Genomic DNA, 25,636 nt, shown 5'->3' on the forward strand with positions numbered 1-25,636 from the left:
GGTTTCCCTCATGTTCTCCGGTTTCCTCCCACACTCCAAAGACATACTGATAGGGAATGTAGATTGTAAGCCCCAATGGGGACAGTGCCAATAATGTCTGTGAATTATCTGAATTGTAAAGCGCTGCGGAATATGTTGGCGCTATATAAACAAAAAGATTATTATTATAGCGCTATTTTTTATGGTCTGTAAGAAGGGGACTTGGCTCACTGCCTAAAGACATGCCCCTAGGGAATCCTGTTAAAAACGCCCCCTTGACAAAGACCCTAAAATTATCACTAGAGATGAGCAAGCATGCTCGTTACTCAAGATTTACGAGCATGCTCGGGTGTTTTGCGAGTATCTTCGGCATGCATACTCGGTGTGCTTGGGTCCTACTGTATGTTTGAGTTACTCCGTGTTCATGATTTGCGACTGTTTGACAGCTTTAGTACATGTGAGGAATGCCTATTTCTTAGGCATTCCTCACATGTATTAAAGCTGTCAAACAGTCGCAAATCATGAGCACAGAGTGAATCAAACATAACACCCGAGCATGCTGAAGCTACACGGCGAACACCCAAGCATGCTCGCCGAAAGGGTTAACAGAACATGCTCGCTCATCACTAATTATCACTAACTAAAAAGGCCCATATCTCTGGAACTGTATGGTGCATTTAAAAAAAAAAACCTGAACACTTGGGAGAAGTGGGAATAAAATAAGAGCAAAAGCTGATCACTTTTTCTGATGAAAGGTCCTCTTTAAAGTTCTGCAAACAGTTTCCTGTGACACTTTTTCTGGATGGAGCAATTGTACACCTTGTCTTACATTCCTAGTCAGACAGAGACATTTTTAACAATATTTCTCTATGCAGCTCTGGAGATGTCTGGTTTCACAGCTAATGCACCCAAACATAAAACTGACCCCCATCTTCTGTCCCCCCAACATATTTGTACTATAAGATTTTTGGGCTGGGCATTTATAATTGAGCATTTTCTATTTATCCTAAGTAACAATTTACTGAATATTTTATAGAAATGTGACTATTAAAAGGATTATATTCCCTGTTGTCGCCAACAAGAAATTCTAAAATCTGAATCTGAGCCCTTACATTTTTGCTTGTGAGTAGAATTGCTCTTAAATGAATAATTCACAATTAAGGGAAATATCTTGGGGATCACTTGACTTTTGTTCTACCAAAATGTGTTAAAAATAGGGAAATATCTGTTGCATATTAAGGTAAATCTCAGGTACACACATTTATCCCACAGGTTTTGCCATCCTATACTTATACTACATCATAAAAGGCCTCCTGATACATTTCTTCTCATCACCTCTTCAAGCTGATGACACTCCGCAACTTTACGATATTTTTTATTTTACAGGTTCTTTTAGGAACTAATTCTCTGACTGCACGCTGGGACAGATGTGTAAATTATATTGAAAATGCTCTCCCTTATGCTGTAGGAAAGATGTTTGTGGATTCTTTTTTCCAAGAGGACAAGAAATTAATGGTACAATACAATACATGTATATTAGGAATACCTGAATATAAAGCAATAGCAATGTTTATGAAATAAAAAAACATAATACAAATGTTTTATAAATGTTTAAAGGACATCAACTATGTGAAAGGTGTGTGCATAATTTCCATTAAAGATAGCTACAAACTTTTGAATCAGTAACATTCTCAGACAAGGGAATAGAGCCAGTTCTCCATCCCTCCCCATCTACCTGTGGGCTGTAGGTATGGTGATCAACCATGTGAGCTGTCATTTTATGGAAACAGCTGACTGGGAGTGGACATTCTGGTGGGAAAGGATAGGAGACTTGGATTCCCTTCCCTAGCATTTCGTAGGAAAGTCACAGTGGTCATCCATGAATCGAAGATAAATGTTCACAGCTGAAATGTACCTATGATATATCCAAACACAGTTTATTAATACGCATGTTGGATTTTCTTGTAAATGTTCATAGTTTTAGCTTAGCAATATAAATTCTGCTCTCCAAACCCTTTACCTCTAGCCACTTCTAAAACTAATTTTGAAATTGCACAATTAGTTTTCATAAGGCCATATTCTCACGTGCGAAAACTCAATTTTCCCCCTGTGTTTCACTGCAGTTGTCTGCACTAAAGTGCACAATAGCAATTGGCACTGATTGTTGTATCCTTGCTTTTTTTTTTGCTACGTTTTCCCTTTTCTATGCATTTTTGGTGCAGATTTTATGCACTGTTTATTTCTAAATGCATTTTTAGTGTAGATGCATGAGTCAGCATTAGAACTACAATTCTATATCACTGACAAAAGGAAACAAGAAAGGAAAATAAAAGCAAGGGGGACAGGGCAGCTGAGTCAGGAGTGTAAGAGGAGGTGGAACTAGGCTGCCAGGGACTTTGTAGTGCTGCAGAATTATAGTCCTAACAATGACTCATGCAGGAAAAAGAATCTTCCTGTTTCTTCATAGAGCTTAGAAAGATTACAATGTGGAATGCAATATGGGGTTCAATATATTATCTGGAAGGCAATGTGGGGTGCATTATACAACAAGGAAGGCAATATGAGGAGCATTATACTACGTGGAAGGCAATGTGGGGCCCATCATACTATGTGGAGAGCTATGTGGTTCCAATTATACTATATGAAGGGCTATGTGGTGTCCATTACAATAATTGAAGGGCTATGTGGGGCTCATTATACTATATGGAAGGCTATGCGGGGGCCATTATACTATATGGAGGGCTATGTGGAGGCCATTATACTATTTGGAAGGCTATCTGGGAGCCATTACACTCCAAATATTATAATGGCCTCCACATAGCCCTCCATATAGTGTAATGGCCCCACATAGCCCTCCATAAAGTATAGTGGCCCCCACATATGCCTCCATATAGGTTAATGGTCCCCACATTACACTATAAATATTATAATCGCCCCCATATAGCCCTCCAAATAGTATGATGTAGGGACCATTTTACTATATAGAGGGCATTGTTGGGATCACTAATACTTTGTCGGGAGAGTACACTAGGGTCATCTTACTGTGTGTGTGTGGAGGGTACTTTGAAGATATTCACTATGGGGTTATCATACTGTGTTTGAGGGCACTTTTGTAGGTAGGAGGAAAATTACTTTGTAAGGGCTGCAAAGTTGTGAGATATCCTCTTCTGTGACCCCGACAAATATTAATATATTTTTTGTGAGAGGGAAGCAATTAGAACTTCTGTTACAGGGCCTCATGAATTGTGTGCATGCCCCTGTTCATAGACCTAATGAAATATAGAAAATCAATTGGGCAGAGGGGCAAAATGAGCAATTGTAAGTACACAGTGCTGCATTATATGGTGATTGCAATATATTAGGAAAATAAAAACTTTGAGGGAAGGAGTGCTTCTTTAAATCACATCTACATTTTACACAATAAAAGCACCAGAAGAAAATACAGTGTCTACCCTACTTGGGAACATGGCATTGGGAAACAAATTGTACTGCTTCCATTAATGCCAACTGTGCATGCAAATGTCAATGTTTGGCGAAAAGCTTTAATAGGTTGACTTAACTTTTCATGGAACAGCTATGATACACATGACATGGAAAAAGCAGCACTGTATGCCAACAGTGTCATTATAAAATATATAGTTTATAGAAATGTTTTCCTGGGTCTAATGAGGACAAAAGTACTGTAACCTGGCACATATTTATTTCCACTTTCTCCCATACATTCTCCTAAATCCATCCAATTAAATGTTCCATATACAGAATGCAGTATATTATGAAATCACATAAATAGCAGTTCACTAATTTTCTGCTCCTGATCCTCGTACCCAAGTGCCCAAGTGATTACGGTTTGAGGAACCCTTACAGGGGTATTTACAAATGGACCTATGTGCGTTATAATGCAAAATTTTGCAATATTAAAAAATACTTTGTGAATCATTGCTGTCACGTACACACTTCTCAGCACATGACGTAGGGTGCGCCTGCAAGGGTTAATTTATCTCCTCTCACTCAATCCAGCACTCAACCTCTGTTTTAGGCTATAAAGTGAGCATAAATCACACCCCGACACATTCAGCACACCCCAATTTCTTAACTCGCTGCCACCACTCATCAAACATATGGGGTGACGAGTCCCCAATCTATGTTACTGTCTGACAATCAATGGTCACACGCTCTCTTAAAGGCTATAGGTTCTATAGAGCATACAAGAGACTCAAACTTATTAAAGATTTTAGGCTTTAATATAAAAATATACAGTGCTTACAATAAAAATATTAAAAGGTAAGAATAAAATGACACACAAATATGCAAAACAGTTATAAAATAAAAAGGGAGAAATAACAGAAATACCTACTGTCCTTCTGTTTCCTTGGGGGAAGGAGAAAATTAATTATGGATCAGAATTAGTATCGTAAGCCCCCACATGTGAACCCTTTCTCTTTGTAGCACCCAGCTTTTTATAGTCCTGTTCATAGGCCCATATTTCCAGGATGACCCAGATTGGCCCATTCAAACGTTTCTGTCTGTGAATGGACGATGAGCCAAGTTGTGGCATTTCAAATACCTGGGTCTCCCCCCTTCTCTTATACAGAAAATTGGAAATATTCTTTCTTAGTTACAACCCATCTGCTAGCTCTTTAAAGTTAAGGCTCCAGGAGCCTAGCAGCTAGGTTTGACACCTCTAGCATTCTCACAGGAGATCCCCCTTAGTTCACCATCCCTGCAATAAGAGCAGCCAGATGCTATCTCCTGTGTGTGAAAAAAGACATCATGTGGATGTCGCATTAACTAGTTATTATACTGACATTATAGTCTACCTTACAATTGCATATTTCCTTCACAATTGAGTTATGATTTCACAACTTCATTTAACCATGTCCATATCCGTACATTATAAAAAAGTTAAAATAAGAATAAAAATAGTACAATAACAGAATATATTGGTACTGAATGGTTTGTGCAAATTATTTCTTTTCATTTCACTTCTTGTGTAGTACTGAGGTCCCGTGTGAATATATTCATGTCAATGCCTGCTTAAGTTCATATGTTCTCACAGTGCTTGCCTGCTTTACTCCCGTGGCTTAATAGGATTCTGATATGTGTAAAAAAAGGACAAAAAGCGCTGAGAGAATTTACAATCTGTGTATAGTGATTCATAATATGTTGGTACTAAACTATTAGCAGGGTAATAAAGTTATATTTTGCGGTTTTTCTACTGTAGCACATAAGCCACTTTCATGATGCTGTATAAAGGGTTTAAATGAGTTGTCCACAATCCCTTATTAATGGCTTAAAAGTGATACGAGAATGGAAAAAATTCTAAACCTACCTACCAGACTGGTGCTGCTTTGTGGCCGCTATCATTAACAGGCAAAAATGTTGCTCGTGTTGAAGCCTCTGACTAAGGCCACGGCCCCACTATCAGTATTTGGTCAGTATTTTTTCTCAGGAGTGGGAGCCAAAACCAGGTGAGGAACAATCAGAGAAAAAGTATAATGGAAACAAGTGCACCATTCTGCATTTGGCACCCACTCCTGTTTTTGGCTCCCACTCCTGAGAATAAATACTGACCGAATACTGACCAAATACTGATAGTGGGGCTGTGGCCAAAGATGCAAATAATGCCTTATCTTAATGGAAACCCTCAAAAAAATTGCGGTGGTAATGTTTCTCTTGCTCCCTGACAGATTATAGTTGACTGTGGGAATATTGGCATCACGACACTCACTTAGTTTTTATTGGGAGGTCCTTCTAACAAAAAATAAAGTTCAAGACAGACATTAACCTTTATTCAAGCCTTAAAGAGAAGTTATCTTAAAAAACAATGACCTATTCTTTAAGTCAAGTTTTTGTGTTAAATTTATTTATTTTTTTAATTTTGGCAATATTTTTTTTCATATCATAATCTGTATTATCCTCAGGGCGTAGTGTGGTTGGGAGGCGGGATGACGTCGCTCCCAGCACTGATACTATTCAGGGATCCCGGGATGCTGGGTTTATCAGTGTCAACTGTTGCCCGGAGACCTGGGACGCTATGTCGCCTGGTTCAAGTATGTGGTGAGAGGAGATCGGGCGTAACCTCAGTGGTATCAGGTGATCCATGAGAGGGATATTTAAGCCCGCCATATTCTCTTGCTCACCGCTGATTATTCGGTGTTATGGTTGGTAGTTCTTGATAAATGTTTCTTTGGTTTTTCTCAGGCTCTGATGTATTGTTCACTCTGGTTCCTAAATACCTTTTTATGCTCCCTAACCTTCCAAGTTTGGTTTGTTAGCTTCGTCTCTGCCTTACCAGTACAGTTTATTGGTGTGTTTGACCCTAATGTGGCTAGTGTGGCCAGCCACTTCTCTATTGGCACCTAGGAAGAGCTCTGCAAAAGTCTCCCTCCCTTTAGTGTGAGCGGGTGAAAAGTATTTCCGGCCCTTAAAGGTGTGCATAAGCGTAATGGCTTCCGCAAAGTGTGTCTGGCATATTGCTGTTGCTGGCCTTCAGTCGGGTCATCTCAACACGACTCAAATTTTACAATAGAAGTCTTGCACTTTTCACACTGGCTCAAATGTGAAAATTGCAAGATTACTATTTTTTTTTAATAAAGATCATGATATATATATATATATATATATAAAAATTATAAATGTAGTTTTACAAATACATGTAACATAAAAACCTGATTTAAACAATAGATCATTTTCTAATGATAGCTTCATTTTAACATAGTGATATAATTACTATAAAATTGTGTTGATCTTACTTGTGCTGCCCTTATAGTATAGTTACTGTACCATATGGGAAAAGTTATTGGTGCTTACAGGGGCTGTTGACTTGACATATCCCACTTTAAAACATTAACAGAGTTATAGTAAAGGAGTATTCTCAAGTTGTCTCATGTGCCGCTCAGAGCAATGCAGCCGCTTTACAGTCTCATCTCTTCCTGGTTTCTGGCAGGTCAGGCTCTTCTCCTTGAGTAGCAGAATTGTAGTATTTGTTAGTATAACTATACAGCTCAGCAAAAATTCGGAAAACACAGTCAGCTATCAGTTGTTTGTTCTGAAATGACCATTGCTATCACTTTATTTACACATAAATATGACATGGTATTTGCACAAGCACACAGCTCAGAAAAGGAAGAGCAGTGATTAGGAGACCTGATCTGAAAACAGTAGATGTTACAGGCTTGTGAATTTGCAAGATTTATAACAGCAACTTGTCAGGAACCGGGGAGGAGGGCAGGAAGGTGAGCAGATAATAACTGTATAGAAATCATTGGGCTGGAGAAACATGGCTGGTATGCTAGGAGTTAACTTCTCTCCTGAAATACTGTTACTTTGCATACTCGGTCAGGGTCTGGGCAGCTACTATTGGCCAAGCTCAATGGAAACAAGCTCTAGCTCAAAACTATGAAAGATAAAAGCTCTCATTACCTTGCAGGAGAATGACATCAGATAGTAAAAGCAAGTCAATTGTAGGCTTGTATATTTTCATGCTGTCTAACGAATTAATTCAATTTAATAACTTTTTAATACCCTTTTAATTATTGCTATTGCATGATTTAAACATATACCTCAGAGTGCCAAATATAGTTGGGTGGTTTTCTAGTTTTGTGAAGTTAAATGGGATATTGAAAGATCTACCACAGGGTCCAAAAGGTACTTACAGTATATGCCCCTCATAATTAGAACTTTATTGTTTTTTTTAACAGGTCTGTCTTTGCGACCAATTCTTTTTAAAGGATCATCTTTCAGACCAGTGGAAATTTGCATTTAAATGTGTAATACTACCAAAATAATTCTTGTAATTTACTTATATCTTTGTTTTTGAAAGTGTTAGGCTGCTTTCACACATCCGACAATCACGGCACAGGTATGCGTCAGATATCAATGTCTGGACCGGTTGCATGTCTTTTGACCTGAACTCACCTGCCTTATTAGAGTTTGGATCAAGAAACCTGTAGCTGGTCTACACATTGCAGTATGTACTCCGATCATGAATGTCTGGCATGTGAAACCGAGTTTACTTTGTACACATTAAGCAATCAAATATTTAATTCAAATTTTTTTGACTAGATGGAAGAAGTGATTGAAGGAATCCGTTGGGCTTTCATTGACATGCTGGATAAAGAAAATGATTGGATGGATGAAGAGACCAAAAATAAAGCCAGGGAGAAGGTAAATTATTAAACACTAGGGGGAAGATTAATGAAACTGTCTAGAAGAAAGAAAAAATCTTTGTTGCCCAAAGAAATCAATCAAATCACACATTTCATTTCTTATGGTGCTGTTGAAAAAGCTGGGCATTAAATAGTTTCTATGGAAGGTTGTCATAAAAGCATAGAAAGACCCACAATACAGTCATGGTGAACATTATTTTAACCTACATGTTTCAATGCTCTGGATTAAACACTGACAACATGGTTCAGAGCCAAATGTTTGGTTTTAACCTTCTAAATCTGTAGAAAAACTCTTAATGCTCAAATGTCAGACTGATTTAATTAATTATATTGAGAATTTGAGGACATACTAAGGATAGGATATGCAAAGATATATTGTTATTTTACATTATGACAATATCATATGCTCCTCAACCCGTATCAGGCATTTGTGGTCACCACCTCATGAATGAAAACATATTTTAAAGTAAATGACAAAATAAATTACATTTTCTGACAATCATGGAAAAATTGATAGTTTTAAAAAAAATTATCAATGACTTTTGACAGGAGAGAGCATCCACAGGGTTTATGAGCTTAGGCCCAGAAGTACTCTTTTTTCTCTAGTTTTAGAATGAGGGGACTTTTGGAGCTGTAATATACTAAGGTGCAACTAGAAAGTCTCAAATAAAACAGAACAATTATTTTGTACTGGTGACATCTACACAGACAATTATATTTTGTGGTGTTTCCAGTTATGGTGCATGTAATAAAACCTACGGGGAGCGGTGAAGCTTGGGGGCACAAGGGTGGTTGCCTTGAAGTGTCAAATTCTATGTGGCGCAAAGTTTTGCCACCTGCCTCCAATGTCAGGGACTGTTTAGACATATTGGTCGATGCCTAGTCAGGTAGATAGTTCATGTGCTGCCAAGAACAATGACTGTTTATGCACACAAAACGATCTATTACTGCTTGTACTGTTTGTGTGGAAGTATGGTTGGCTTGTCTAAGCAGGCTATTAAAAAACTGCCAATTGGCAAACTTGTGGCCGATCATCGGTCGTTTAATGGTTGCAGATCGTGTAGTCTAAACATAGCTTATCTAACATCAATTTTATTAATGATTCATGAGTTTTCAGAAGGGTAATAATGTAATTATGTCATATATCTACAACTATACTGGTCGTGAAATATATTTTGCATTCACGTAATATGTTTTTTATATATACATTACAAATCACCAGAGATTGGGCCCTCTTCGAGGACACACTTTATGGTGACTGATTAGCTTTCAATTTGGTTCTATTCGCAAATGACGGGCGTGTTCCATTTTGTTGCCATGATCGCTGTAGAACTGAAGTGTTTTTTGCTTTACTTTTGGACTATCATAAAAAAAAAAAAACAAGGGCTGAATTGCAGCCTTAAAGGGAACTTGTCATCTGATTCATGCTGCCTAAATTTCAGGCAGTAAAAATGAGAGCCTAGCTGCACAATTGCAGGCAAGTATATTTATCTCAAAAATGCTCTGGCGTTTCAGAGAAAATAGCCTTTGAAGATCTGGCCTGGGACCATAGCCAGAGGTGAGATTAGTCCAGTGTTGCCCCCGGCAAGGTTTTCCCACCCCTGGCCGGCTCTTCCCACCGGTGCTGCAGGTGATTGATAGGTCTCTCCGCCATTTGGACATAGGAAGAGACCTGTCTATCACCTGCAGGAGGGCATCAGGATCTTCAAAGATTATTTTCTCTAAAACGCCAGAGTATTTTAGAGAAAAATATTCTTTGCTGCAATCGTGAAGCCAGATTCTGATTTAAGATGTCCCCAGTTTTGGCAGCATGAATCAGATCAGAGATTCTCTTTAACCCCTTCCCGACATGCGCCGTATATACTGTGCTGCAGGAGCTGCTTTCTTGCAAAGCGAAGTAGATGCATACGGTGCCGTGATCGCGTAGGATCGCGCTGAGCACCGCCTTGATCAAATACGGGTGCCTGCTCTAATTTAGAGCTGATACCCTGCAGCAACGCCCACGATCGATGCCAAGATAGCCCCGGGGTCACCAAGGAATGGTGGACTGTAAGCTCCTGCTCAGAGCAGGAACTGACATGCCTCCTCTCTCCCTATCAGACGCCGATTTAATGCCCTGCAATACAGAAGCATTGCGGAGTATTAGATCAGCGATCTGTCAGTGTGAAGCTGATGTCCCATCCTGGGACAATGTAACAAAGTAAAAAGTAAAGTTAGTAAACATTGTAAAAATATATAAAAAAAATAATCACAAAATAAAGAACAAAAAAATAAAAAATTTTAATCCAACAAATACATTTATTTGTGTAAAAAACAAAATAAACAAAAAAGCACACGTATTTGGTATCACTGCATCCAGAACGACCGACCTATAAAACTTTCCAACTACTTGACCCCTTCAGTGATCATTGTAAAAAAAATATATGAAAACAAGGCAAAAAACGATGCTTTATCATCATACCACCGAACAAAAAGTTGAAAAAAGACGAATTTAAATAAAAATGGTATAGCTGAAAATGTCATTTTGTCCCACAAAAAACAAGTGGCGTAAAAATAAAAAAGTTAAAGCTGCCTTATCAATTTTACCACATGTGGAACGGCATAAAAAAAAATTCCTAAATTGCTAGTTTTTGTTCATTCTGCCTCACAAAAATCAAAATAGAAAGCGATTAAAAAATGTCATTTGCCCAAAAATGTTACCAATAAAAACGTCCACTCGTCCCGCAAAAAAACAAACCCTCACATGACTCTGTTGGCCAAAATATGGAAAAATTATAGCTATCAAAATATGGCAATGCAAAAACATGTTTTTACAATAAAAAGCGTTTATTAGTGTGTGAGAGCTGCCAAACATAAAAAAACTATGTAAATCTGGTATCGCTGTAATCGCACCGACGCGAAGAATAAAGTCGTCTAATCACTTATACCGCATGAGGAATGGCGTAAAAAATAAATAAAACCAATTCTTCACCTGCTGTTGAATTGTTCATTCTGCCTCCCAAACATCGCAATAATGCTCTTCTCACATTTATCCTGCACTCTACGCTGATCGCTTACACCGAGGTTTCCATGTAAATCTCTGAAATATGTGATTCAGATGGAACCCCCGACAGAAGTTTATCTATAATGAGGCAGATGCAGGCACTTATTTTCACAGCTCAACATTAACATTAAAGTTCTGTGAAGCACTTCAAGGTGCTCTCCACACATCTAGATAAGTTCTTTGAGGGGTCTAGTTTCCAAAATGGGGTCACTTGTTTCCACTCTTTAGGCACATCAGAGGCTCTCCAAATGTGACATGGCAGCCGCTAATGATTCCAGCAAATTTTGCATTCAAAATGTCAAATGGCACTCCTTCCCTTCCAAGCCCTGCCATGCACCCAAACAGTAGTACATTTGGGGTATCCACGTGCTCAGGAGAACTTTGCACAACAAATTTTGGGGTGTATTTTTTCCTGTTACCCTTGTGAAAATAAGTTTTACTTTAGACCCAAATATTTTTTTGTGAAAAAAAGTTAAATGTTCATTTATTCATTCCACATTCCGTTAATTCGTGTGTGGCACCTGAAGGGTTAATAAGCTTCTTGAATGTCGTTTTGAGCACCTTGAGGGGTGCAGTTTTTAGAATGGTGTCACTTTTGGCTATTTTCTGTCATATAGACCCCTCAAAGTCACTTCAAATGGGATGTGGTCAATAAAAAAAGGTTTTGTAAATTTTATTGTAAAAATGAAAAATCGCTAGTCAACTTTTAACAAAAATAATAAAAAATGATTTATCAAAAATTGTGCTGATGTTAAGTAGACATGTTGGAAATGTTATTTATTAACTATTTTGTGTGACATAACTCTCTTATTTAAGGACATAAAAATTGAAAGTTTGAAATTTTTTCACCAAATCTCTGATTTTTTCACAAATAACCGCAAGTCATATCAAAGAAATTATACCACTATCATGAAGTACAATGTGTCACGAGAAAACAATCTCAGAATCAGTGGGATCTGTTGAAGTGTTCCAGAGTTATTACTTCATAAAGTGACACTGGTCAGAATTGAAAAAATTAGCCTGGTCAGAAAGGTGAAAACAAGCTCGGGGGTGAACGGGTTAATATTACTTTTCATTGATTCAAGAAGGTGGAAGGGGTTTGAGCTATGAGGTTATCTTGAAGCTATCTTGATGATGATGCAGATGATGATGCTAATGATTATTATCATCATTATTTGACATTTAGGTCATGTAAGACATTCTAACAGTTAAAGGTTCATAGTTTGTGTGGTATAAAGCTCTACTTTAATGACTATATTAACTGTTTTTTTTTTATCAATTTAGATAAATTAATCTGCCAAATACTGAGGGATTGTTGCTGTTATAGTTTTATTATGTGTAATTTGCTTACTCAATTCCAAATACTCATTTTGAAGTCCAACTCTATGAGTCATTTACAATCACTACTTGCTGGAACATTTGCACATCAAATACCAAATTATTTTTTTGCCAAAAAAGTTTTGTGTCTATGAAAGTAGTATTTTCACCCTGTGTTTATTTTCTCCACTCTGTTGTGGAGATACAGGGTGCTGAAATTACAGAAGCGTAATGTGTTTAATTTTTTAATATTCAACAGGGCGTTTCTTTTCTTTCAGCTCTGTGGGTATCATAGTGGGTTGAAAGTACATGCCCACAAAGCTGAAAGAAATGAAACGCTTAGTTGTGTGATAAAAAATGTAACACATTAAGCACTAGAAATTTCAGCTCCCTGCATGTCTGACGCGCCCCTGGGCCTACTTAGTGTAGCGTTGCGCACGCGGGGACTACCCGGAGCCGGGCCTGTTGGGGGGTAGTAGTTTCGTGGCGGTGACCCGGTCCGTGCCCAGGGAGTCAAACTGTGTGGCTGAGTATTAGCAGTAGATGTTGGACGACTACGCCACCCGTTGAATGCAGCTATGGAGCTGCCGCTGCAGGGCAGACCGCTGAGGCCGGTGGTACGATTGTGCAGCGTAGATGGTATAACCCCCAACGGGAGGGGTATGGCCTCAGGGCAGCCGACGTGGATGATGGGGGTAGCAGGAACCACTCAGAGACGATGCAGTGTAGTTCAGGGTCTTTACTGGTGATAAAGATAGACCTTCCCGGAGTACTGGCTAGCGATCGGGGCCTGGTCAGTCTTTGAGCAGATGGGATCTCCCCTGGCCAGGCGGAGTTGTAGGCCTCCCCAACTAATTGTACTCTTCTGGCTACCTTGCTAGAGGCGGGTAAAAGTAGCCCACGTCCCTGAGTGTACCGTGTGGTGCTCACCCGTATGGCCGGTGACTCGGGGCCTTCTAGTGGCTTCCGCTCCACGACGGCGGTGCTGGTCCCATGCGTGTGACCGTGCCTTCGGGTTTCTTGGCCAGAGGACCTGGAATCCCCTGCCTGACGGATTCTGCTGCTGGGTAGGAGTTAGTCCCCACAGCCTCGGACTCCGGGTCCGGTAAGAAATCTTCTCAGTCAGGGCGAGCTCTGCAGCTGCCAGCCCCTGACTCCTTGTAACACTGCTCCTGTTGTTTCTTCCCATAGCTGCTTCTCTTCTCTGTCTCTACTTCTGGCATGGCCCAGGAGCTGGGCCCAGCCGGAGCCACAGCTCCCCGTCAGCCCCCCTGGCTGAACTCTCCCTCTGAACTCTCTAACCCTGCCTCAGCCCCAGGTTTATATAGGGGAAGTTCTTCCCCTCCCAGGACTGGGCAGGAGGTGTGGCATGCATAGGATTCCTGACCAAGAGACCTCCCACCTGCTCTCAGACATAACATTGCTGTTACTGTGGAAACCAGACCCCTGGGGTGCCACATTCCCCCCTAGTGAAATTTAGTACTCCGGGACTAAACATATTTTTAGAAAAACATAACAAGGTATAAACAATAATAATACAATAAGAAAAACACATAAAGACGGTTACGGCGTGTCCGCAACCGGGTGCAGTCTTTGAAGAAAACAAAGGTGTCCATTTTACCAAAACAGGGAGACGTAACCAGGTAGGGGTCTGTCCTGCCCCGAGTCCTTAACAGTCTTTTAGTCCATTCCTGGGTTACGCTCCAACCAATTGTACAAGGATTCCCGGTAAATCCACCAAGGACTCCTAAAAATAACTAGAAACACATAATTATTTACAGGATATGGCCGCTCTCAGTCCTCGGCCAGTGGGGATAAGGAATGGCTGCTCACAGTCCTCAGCCTGGTTTAAGATAGGGGCACATGGGGAACAATTCACTAATCCCAACGGGGACCATATTTTAATTAGCAGCAGTCCTTGTACCCTTACGGGTAACTATTTACAGCTCTTTATTCACGCTACTTCCCTTCAGTAGCTATGTCCTCTTTGTGCTCCCTCCTGAGGGTAGTCCTCAGACCCGTCCGGGTCCTCTTGGCTTTCCTCGTATTGGTAGTACTGCAGCTCCTCCTCGGTTAGCTGGGTTAGTATCTCTGCGACAGTCCTCCTCCCAGGTGGCCAGGACTTTACCTCCCTTTGGGCTGCCCCGGTTAATTGGGCCACCAGGATGCTCACTTTTTGCTCCTCTGTGAGGGGGTACACCTGGAAGAGGCTATCCAGCTTTTCTCTAAAGTCATGCAGGGTATGTGACTCCCCTGAGTACTGGGGTAGCCAGGCCGCCCCCGGGATATAGGGCATGGTGAAAGGCATGACCGCAACAGCGGTGGCGCTGGCGGGGGTTGAAGCGGTGAAGCTCTCCTCCGTATCCGACATCCTTCTCCCCCCTAGTGGAACGTGGCCTACCTTGCGATGATCCTCTTCCGTAGGCCGCGGCTCCGCAGTGGATCGTCAGGGTTGAGGACCTTCCGTCACGCTCCTGTGACGTCGGCGTCTGCTGGGCCCCTTCCAGGACCTTACGCAACGTCCGGACGTGAGGCGGGGCTTCAGTTCTCGCGCGCTTTCGGAGTCCACGCCCCTCTTCTTCCCGCGCGGCGTCCTCAAGATGGCGTCCAATGGCGGGAAAACTCCACGTATGGCGGGAAGAAGGCCGAAGATGGCGCCGGATGGCGGGAAAACTCCACCGATGGCGGGAAGGAAGCGGAAGATGGCGCCGGATGGCGGGAATCTTCACCACAGGTAAGTTTGAACAGTCTTTTTCAGGCACGCAGTACCCGGTGGTTGCGGGCACGAAATCCTGCCGACTACGCCAAAAGTTGACGCGCCCCTGGGCCTACTTAGTGTAGCGTTGCGCACGCGGGGACTACCCGGAGCCGGGCCTGTTGGGGGGTAGTAGTTTTGTGGCGGTGACCCGGTCCGTGCCCAGGGAGTCAAACTGTGTGGCTGAGTATTAGCAGTAGATGTTGGACGACTACGCCACCCGTTGAATGCAGCTATGGAGCTGCCGCTGCAGGGCAGACCGCTGAGGCCGGTGGTACGATTGTGCAGCGTAGATGGTATAACCCCCAACGGGAGGGGTATGGCCTCAGGGCAGCCGACGTGGATGATGGGGGTAGCAGGAACCACTCAGAGACGATGCAGTGTAGTTCAGGGTCTTTACTGGTGATAAAGATAGACCCTCCCGGAGTACTGGCTAGCGATCGGGGCCTGGTCAGTCTTTGAGCAGATGGGATCTCCCCTGGCCAGGCGGAGTTGTAGGCCTCCCCAACTAATTGTACTCTTCTGGCTACCTTGCTAGAGGCGGGTAAAAGTAGCCCACGTCCCTGAGTGTACCGTGTGGTGCTCACCCGTATGGCCGGTGACTCGGGGCCTTCTAGTGGCTTCCGCTCCACGACGGCGGTGCTGGTCCCATGCGTGTGACCGTGCCTTCGGGTTTCTTGGCCAGAGGACCTGGAATCCCCTGCCTGACGGATTCTGCTGCTGGGTAGGAGTTAGTCCCCACAGCCTCGGACTCCGGGTCCGGTAAGAAATCTTCTCAGTCAGGGCGAGCTCTGCAGCTGCCAGCCCCTGACTCCTTGTAACACTGCTCCTGTTGTTTCTTCCCATAGCTGCTTCTCTTCTCTGTCTCTACTTCTGGCATGGCCCAGGAGCTGGGCCCAGCCGGAGCCACAGCTCCCCGTCAGCCCCCCTGGCTGAACTCTCCCTCTGAACTCTCTAACCCTGCCTCAGCCCCAGGTTTATATAGGGGAAGTTCTTCCCCTCCCAGGACTGGGCAGGAGGTGTGGCATGCATAGGATTCCTGACCAAGAGACCTCCCACCTGCTCTCAGACATAACATTGCTGTTACTGTGGAAACCAGACCCCTGGGGTGCCACATGTCTACAACGGAAAGGAAAAAATGAAACTATGTGCAGGAATGTACAGTTTATAAGGTCAAAACTTGCGAAAGGTCCTCTTTAAAGAATATGGACACTTTTGGGGGCAGTTAATTTTTTACTTAAATGCATGCATTTTTGGCTAAAGCTAATTTTAGCAATATTGGGTCAATCAAAAATTGTAACTGTTTAGCTTTTACAGCCTTTATGAATCATAATACATAGCAGACTGCAGAGTTAATTTCCAGTACATCTGGCTGGGTTTGTATCAAGTTTAACATGGATTTAGATATTAATCAGCTGATTAGAAAATTCAGAAGACAGATAAGGTCTACAAACTTTGATTTCAGAAAGGAATCACTGTTGACTAATTCTTCAGCTAGTATTGTACCGTATATTTAAACAAAGAAGCTGTAGAAGCTAAGAGGTTCAAAATATTTTAATAGAGCCCTTTTGAAAAAAAATCCAGCCAAAGATGCAGTAAGTTAATAAAAATTGCCAATATCGTTTGAAGGTTTAGAAAAGAGTTTTTGGAAATGATGCATCAATAACAAATATGGGTGAGTGATTGTGCCAAACATAAGAAAATTGGTGCACTTTTGAGATATTCCAGAGTAGAAGAAGGTAATAATTGGAAAATGAGAAAAAAAAAGTCTTAAAGGGAATCTTTCTGAAGGATCAATCCTCCTAAGCTGTCTACAGTGGGTACAGAAAGTATTCAGACTCCTTTTAATTTTTCACTCTTTGTTTCACTGCAGCCATTTGGTAAATTATAAAAAGTTCATTTTTTTTCTCATTAAAGTACACTCTGCACCCCATCTGAAAAAAAAAACAGAAATGTAGAATTTTTTGCAAATTCATTAAAAAATAAAAACTGAAATATCACATGGTCATAAGTATTCAGACCCTTTGCTCAGACACTCATATTTAAGTCACATGCTGTTAATTTCCTTGTGATCCTCCTTGAGATGGTTCTACTCCTTCATTGGAGTTCAGCTATATTTAATTAAACTGACAGGACTTGATTCGGAAAGGCACACACCACAAAGTCAATTATCACTGCAGCCCTCCACCAGTCAGGCCTTTATGGCAGAGTGGCCCGACAGAAGCCTCTCCTCAGTGCAAGACATATGAAAGCCCGCATAAAGTTTGCTCAAAAGCACATGAAGGACTCCCAGACTGTGAGAAATAAGATTCTCTGGTCTGATAAGACGAAGAAGGAACTTTTTGGTGCTCGTGTTTGCATGGGTTTTCTCTGGTTTCTCCGGTTTACACTCCAAAGACATACTGATAGGGAATTTAGATTGTGAGCCCAAATGGGGGCAGTGCCCATAATGTCTGTAAAGTGCTGTGGAATTAATGGAGCTATATAAGTGAGTAAAATAAATAAATAATTCTAAGCAGTATGTGTGTGGAGAAAACCAGGCACTGCTCATTACCTGCCCAATAGAATCCCAACAATGAAACATGGTGGTGGCAGCATCATGCTATGGGGGTGTTTTTCAGCTGCAGGGAAAGGACGACTGGTTGCAATTGAAGGAAACATGAATGCTACGAAGTACAGAGATATTCTGGATGAAAACCTCTTCCAGAGTGCTCTGGACCTCAGACTTGGCCGAAGGTTCACCTTCCAACAAGACAATGACTCTAAGCACACAGCTAAAATAACAAAGGAGTGGCTTCAGAACAACTCTGTGACCATTCTTGACTGGCCCAACCAGAGCCCTGACCTAAACTCAATTGAGCGTCTCTGGAAAAACCTGAAAATGGCTGTCCACCAACGTTCACCATCCAACCTGACAGAACTGAAAAGGATCTGCAAGGAAGAATGGCAGAGGATCCCCAAATCCAGGTGTGAAAAATTAGTTGCATCATTCTCAAGAAGACTCATGGCTGTACTAGCTCAAAAGGGTGCTTCTACTCAATACTGAGCAAAGGGTCTTAATACTTATGACTATGTGATATTTCAGTTTTTATTTTTTAATAAATTTGTAAAAATTTCTGCATTTCTGTTTTTTTTCAGTCAAGATGGGGTGCAGAGTGTACTTTAATTAGAAAAAAAAATTAACTTTTTAGAATTTACCAAATGGCTGCAATGAAACAAAGAGTGAAAAATTTAAAGGGGTCTGAATACTTTCCGTACCCACTGTATATGGGCATGTATAGTGTCATGTAAAAGTTTGGGCACCCCTGGTAAAAATTACTGTTATTGTGAACAGTTAAGCAGGTTGAAGATGAAATGTTCTCTAAAAGGCCTAAAGTTAAAGATGACACATTTCCTTTGTATTTTAGGCAAAAAAATATATATATTTTCATCTTTTAGATTTTAAAAATTGCAAAAAGGAAAATGGGCCCATTCAAAAGTTTGGGCACCCTGCATGGCAAGTACCTAGTAGCACCCCCTTTTTAAAGTATCACAGTTTGTAAACACTTTTGGTAGCCAGTCATTTCAGTTCTTGTTTGAGAGATTTTCATCCATTCTTCCTTGGAAAATTCTTCCAATTCTGTGAGATTCCGTGGTCGTCTTGCATGCACTTTTATTTTGAGGTCTAGCCACAGATTTTCAATAAAGTTCAGATCAGGAGACTGTGAGGGCCATTGTAAAACCTGCATCTTGCGCCTTTTGAGGTAGTCTATTGTGGATTTTGACGAGTGTTTAAGATCATTATCCATTTGTAGAAGCCATCCTCCAACTTCAGCTTATTTATAGATGGTGTTATGTTAGCATCAAGAATTTGTTGAAATTTCATTGAATATGTTCTTCCCTCTACTCATGAAATGTTCTCCTTTCCATTGCCTGCAACACAAACCCAAAGCATGATTGATCTACCCCCATGCTGAATGGTTGGTGAGATGTTCTTTTCCTGAAATTCTGTGCCCTTTTTTCTCCACAGGACTTGTTTCCAAAATGTATCAGGCTTGTTTAGATGCTCTTTTGCATACTTCTGATGCTGAATTTTATGGTGAGTACACAGGAGAGGTTTTCTTCTGATGACTCTTCCATGAAGGCCATATTTGTGCAGATGTCTCTGGACAGTAGAACAATGTACCACAACTCCAAAATCTGCTAAATCTTTCTGAAGGTCTTTTGCAGTCAAGCGGGGGTTCTGATTTGCCTCTCTAGCAATCCTACGAGCAGCAATCACTGAAATTTTGCTTGGTCTTCCAGACCTTATCTTGACCTCCACTGTTCCAGTTAACTGCAATTTCTTAATTACATTTTGAACTGAAGAAAGGGCAACTTGAAAATGCTTTGCTATCTTCTTATAGCCATCTCCTTCTTTGTGGGCCTCCACCATTTTCATTTTCCAGAGCACTAGGCAGCTGCTTAAAAGAGCATATGGCTGTTGTTTTTTGGCACAAGGTTAGAAGAGGCTGGGTTTTTATAAAGCTGGGAAATTTGCATCACCTGGCCTTTCCTAGTGATTATAGTGAACAAGCCATAACCCTAACCCTAACAGGCTACTTAAGATCTGAAACCTTGGTCAAAACTATCTGAGCACACAAATCTCAAAAGGATGCCCAAACTTTTGCATCGGCACATTTTCCATTTTGTAATTTTAAAATGGAAAAAAAAATGTGTATATATACTGTATATATCTATCTATATAAACTGTATATATATATATATATATATATATATATATATATATATATATACAGTACAGGCCAAAAGTTTGGACACACCTTCTCATTTAAAGATTTTTCTGTATTTTCATGAGTATGAAAATTGTACATTCACACTGAAGGCATCAAAACTATGAATTGACACATGTGGAATTATATACTTAACAAAAAAGTGTGAAACAATTGAAAATATGTCTTATATTCTAGGTTCTTCAAAGTAGCCACCTTTTGCTTTGACGACTGCTTTGCACACTCTTGGCATTCTCTTGATGATCTTCAAGAGGTAGTCACTGGAAATGGTTTTCACTTCACAGGTGTGCCCTGTCAGGTTTAATAAGAGGGATTTCTTGCCTTATAAATGGGGTTGGGACCATCAGTTGTGTTGTGCAGAAGTCTGGTGGATACACAGCTGATAGTCCTACTGAATAGACTGTTAGCTGCTGTTTTCTTGCCATAATACAAATTCTAAGTAAAGAAAAACGAGTGGCCATCATTACTTTAAGAAATGAAGGTCAGTCAGTCCAAAAAATTGGGAAAACTTTGAAAGTGTCCCCAAGAGCAGTTGAAAAAACCATTAAGCGCTACAAAGAAACTCGCTCACATGAGGACCGTCCCAGGAAAGGAAGACCAAGAGTCACCTCTGCTTCTGAGGATAAGTTTATCCGAGTCACCAGCCTCAGAAATTGCAGGTTAACAGCAGCTCAGATTAGAGACCAGGTCAATGCCACACAGAGTTCTAGCAGCAGACACATCTCTTCAACAACTGTTAAGAGGAGACTTTGTGCAGCAGGCCTTCATGGTAAAATAGCTGCTAGGAAACCACTGCTAAGGACAGGCAACAAGCAGAAGAGACTTGTTTGGGCTAAAGAACACAAGGAATGGACATTAGACCAGTGGAAATCTGTGCTTTGATTTGATGAGTCCAAATTTGAGATCTTTGGTTCCAACCACCGTGTCTTTGTGCGACGCAGAAAAGGTGAACGGATGGACTCTACATGCCTGGTTCCCACCGTGAAGCATGGAGGAGGAGGTATGATGGTGTGGGGGTGCTTTTCCAGTGTCACTGTTGGGGATTAATTCAAAATTGAAGGCATACTGAACCAGCATAGCTACCACAGCATCTTGCAGCGGCATGCTATTCCATCCAGTTTGCGTTTAGTTGGACCATCATTTATTTTTCAACAGGACAATGACCCCAAACACACCTCCAGGCTGTGTAAGGGCTATTTTACCAAGAAGGAGAGTGATGGGGTGCTACGCCAGATGACCTGGCCTCCACAGTCACCAGACCTGAACCCAATCGAGATGGTTTGGGGTGAGCTAGACCGCAGAGTGAAAGCAAAAGGGCCAACAAGTGCTAAGCGTCTCTGGGAACTCCTTCAAGATTGTTGGAAGACCATTTCTGGTGACTACCTCTTGAAGCTCATCAAGAGAATGCCAAGAGTGTGCAAAGCAGTCATCAAAGCAAAAGGTGGCTACTTTGAAGAACCTAGAATATAAGACATATTTTCAGTTGTTTCACACTTTTCTGTTAAGTATATAATTCCACATGTGCTAATTCATAGCTTTGATGCCTTCAGTGTGAATGTACAATCTTCATAGTCATGAAAATACAGAAAATCTTTAAATGAGAAGGTGTGTCCAAACTTTTGGTCTGCACTATATATATGACGTGCCCCCAGGGCCGTGTGTGTAGGGGAATACCCGGAGCCGGGTCTCTGTGTAATGCTGGAGGTTGCAGTCTCCGTGACGGCGACCCGGTCCCGTGGCTCAGGGTGGTCAAACCAGTGACGGATCTGTTTCTTTGGTTTTGTAATGTTTAAATGTCCGATTACGCCACCCGTGGATTGCGGTCACTGAGAACCGACGCTGCGGGGCAGACCGCTGAGGTTGATGTTGTGTGCGCAGCAGAGGGTAGTATACTCCCCACGGGAGGAGTATAGCCTCAGGGCAGCGTCTATAGATGGTGAGGGTTGTGGTGCGTGGGCGCAGCAGAAATGACTCAGAGTCCATGCAGTGCAGTTCAGGGTCTTTATTGTTGGTAATGAAGAAGGCCCTGCCGGGAGTACTGGCTAACATTAGAGGCCTGGTCAGTCTGTGAGTGAACAAGAGTCCCCCTGGCCAGGTGGAGATATAGGCCTTCCCGTCTGACTGCACTCTTCCTGGCTACCCTGCTGTAGTCATGTAGTAGCCCACGTCCCTGAGTGTACCGTGTGGTGCTCACCCATATGGCTGGTGACTTGGGGCTTTTGCTTCCTTCCGTTCCTCGATGGCGGTGTCGGTCCCTTGCGTGTGACTGAGCCTCCGGGCTTTCTATGGCCAGAGGACCTGAAATCCCCTGCCAGGTGGTTTCTGCTGCTGGATGTAAATATCCTCACAGCCTCGGACTCCGGTGTCCGGTTCTCTGCATCTTCTGCCAGGACGAGCTCTGCTAGCTTCCAGTCCCTGGTCTTCAGCTCCTGGCTCCTACAGAGCTCCTTGCTGCTGCTCTGTCCCTTCCTCTGGAACTCAACTGTCTAACCCCGCCCCAGATCCAGTTTATAAAGGGCAGGTTCCTCCCCTCACTGGACTGGGGCAGGAGGCGTGGCATGCAATAATGCTCCTGACCAGGAAAACCCATGCTCGCTCTCAGACATGGTATTTCTACCACTGTGGCAACCAGACCCCTGGGGTGCCATATATATATATATATACACAGTATATATACACACACACACACACACACGGTCAAAATTGTTGGTACCCCTCTTTTAATGAAAGAAAAACCAACAATGGTCACAGAAATAACTTGAATCTGACAAAAGTAATAAGTTAAAAATCTATGAAAATGAACAAATGAAAGTCAGACATTGCTTTTCACAGAATTAAAAAAAAAATTAAATTCATGAAATAGGCCTGGACAGAAATGATGGTACCCCTGAAAATAATGTGACAAAAGGGACTTGTTAAATCAAGTTGTGTCCACTAATTAGCATCACAGGTGTCTACAATCTTGTAATCAGTCAGATGGCCTGTATATAGGGCTAAAGATACTCACTGTGCTGTTTGGTGACATGGTGTGTACCACACTCAACATGGACCAGAAGAAGCAAAGGAAAGAGTTGTCTCAGGAGATTAGAAAGAAAATTATAAACAAGCATGTTAAAGGTAAAAGTTAGAAGACCATCTCCAAGCAGCTTGATGTTCCTGTGACTACAGTTGCACATATTATTCAGAAATTTAAGATCCATTGGACTGTAGCCAACCTCCCTGGATGTGGCCGCAGGAGGAAAATTGATGACAAATCAAAGAGACTGATAATACTAATGATAACAAAAGAGCCCAGGATAACTTCTAAAGAGATTAAAGGTGAACTTCAAGCTCAATGAACATCAGTGTCAGATCACACCATCCGTCGTTGTTTGATCCAAAGTGGACTTCATGGGAGACTACCGAGGAGAACACCATTGTTGAAAAACAAAATCATAAAAAAGCCAGACTGGAATTTGCCAAACTACATGTTGACAAGCCACAAAGCTTCTGGGAGAATGTCCTATGGACAGATGAGACAAAAATGGAAGTTTTTGGCAAGGCATATCAACTCTATGTTCACAGACAGAAAAATTAAGCATATCAAGAAAAGAACACTGTCCCTACTGTGAAACATGGAGGAGGCTCTGTTATGTTCTGGGGCTGCTTTGCTGCATCTGGCACAGGGTGTCTTGAATTTGTGCAGGGTACAATGAAGTCTCAAGACTATCAAGGGATTCTAGAGAGAAATATGCTGCCCAGTGTCAGAAAGCTTGGTCTCAGTCGCAGGTCTTGCAACAGGATAATGACCCAAAACACTCAGCTAAAAACACCCAAGAATGGCTACGAGGAAAACATTGGACTATTCTGAAGTGGCCTTCTATGAGCCCTGTCCTAAATCCTATTGAGCATCTTTGGAAAGAGCTGAAACATGCTGTCTGGAAAAGGCAACCTTCAAACACGAGACAACTGGAGCAGTTTGCTAATGAGGAATTGGCCAAAATACCTGTCGAGAGGTGCAGAAGTCTCATTGACAGTTACAGGAATCGTTTGATTGCAGTGATTGCCTCAAAAGGTTATTCAACAAAATATTAAGTTAAGAGTACCATCATTTCTGTCCAGGCCTATTTCATGAGTTTTATTTTTTTTTATTCAATAGAAGCAGGGTTGAAAAGCAATGTCTGACTGTCATTTGTTCATTTTCATAGATTTTAAATTTATTATTACTTTTGTCAATTTCAAGTTATTTCTGTGAACATTGTGGGTTTTTCTTTCATTAAAAGAGAGGTACCAACAATTTTGACCACGTGTGTATATATGTATATATAAATATCTATCCATATATATATTTATGTGTATATATACTGTGTATGTGTGTATATATATATATATATATATATATATATATATATATATATATATACTGTATATATATAATATCCAGAGAGACACTTGTCTGGCTACAAAAAGCTTTTACAAGCCGTGATACTTTCAAAAGGGGGTGCTACTAGGTACTAACCATGCAGGGTGCTTAAACTCTAGCACAGGCCAATTTTTCTTTTTGTAATTTTTAAAATGTAAAAGATGAAAATATATACCGTATATATTTTTTCCTGAAATACAAAGGAAATGTGTCATCTTTAACTTTAGGCCTTTTGGAGATCATTTCATCTTCAACTTGCTTAACTGTTCACAATAACAGTAATTTTGATCAGGGGTGCCCAAACTTCTACATGCCACTGTAGGTCATGGAAATTTGAATAAAATGATACCTTGACATCTGTGATACGATGTTTTTTTCTAGAGAAATCAATGTTTTTCTTAACATGTAAATGAGCTGCTAAGATCTGTGGTCCGGAAATAGATCTCCCTGAGAATTTGCCTCCAGAAGCTATTTTACAAGAAAGGGGGCATTACTATTGTGAGACATGTAGATCAGGAGAGTAGAATGTCAGTCATTACATGTCTCACATTGTTATTGCCCCCTTTTATTTAAAATAAGTTATAGAGGCAGATTCTCAGGAAGATCTATGTCCAGTCCATAGATCTTAACAGCTCATTTACATATTAAGAAAAATGTAGATTACACTGGAATAAAATATCAGATTACAAATACCAAGGTATCATTTTATTCATCCTCCCATGACCTATATGCCCATATAGATGGCTTAGAAGAGTTGATTCTGCTGATAGATGCCCTTTAATTGAGTCTGTTAACACTTATGAAAGCTGCTTGTGACGCGCCCCCTGGGCCAGTGTTGTTTGGGGGATACCCGGAGCCGGATCAGATGGGGGTTGTAGTCTCCGAGTGGCGGTGACCCGGTCCGTGCCCAGGGTGTCAAGCTCAGTGTGTGGCAGTCCTACAGATGTTACTGGATGTTCTTTAGTGTCGACTACGCCACCCGTTGATTTGCGGTCACTACGGCCGCCGCTGCAGTAGGGTCCGCAGAGGCTGGTGGTGTGTGTGCAGCTCAGGTAGTATAACCCCCAACGGGAGGGGTATAGCCTCAGGGGGTCAGTTGCAGAGGATGGTGGTTGTGGAGGTGCAGTGAGGATGGTAATGAAACTCAGAGTCGGGCTGTGCAGTTCAGGGTTTTTACTTACTGCTTTTGTGTTGGTCACT

At 41.5% G+C, this 25,636-nt stretch overlaps 1 protein-coding gene across 1 annotated transcript in view; it reads left to right on the plus strand.

Moving 5' to 3' along the window:
- Positions 1-25,636, plus strand: part of PHEX (phosphate regulating endopeptidase X-linked) — a 401,425-nt gene that overhangs the window by 287,708 nt on the left and 88,081 nt on the right. Inside the window, exons 11-12 of the mRNA XM_073667505.1 lie at positions 1,366-1,494; positions 8,044-8,145. Coding sequence (XP_073523606.1) covers positions 1,366-1,494; positions 8,044-8,145 — 231 coding nt within the window. The remainder of the gene's footprint in view (positions 1-1,365; positions 1,495-8,043; positions 8,146-25,636) is intronic.

Source organism: Phyllobates terribilis, unplaced genomic scaffold, assembly GCF_046119375.1.
Source record: "Phyllobates terribilis strain yellow unplaced genomic scaffold, ASM4611937v1 Scaffold_2__4_contigs__length_985480577, whole genome shotgun sequence".
Classification (NCBI taxonomy): Eukaryota; Metazoa; Chordata; class Amphibia; order Anura; family Dendrobatidae; genus Phyllobates; species Phyllobates terribilis.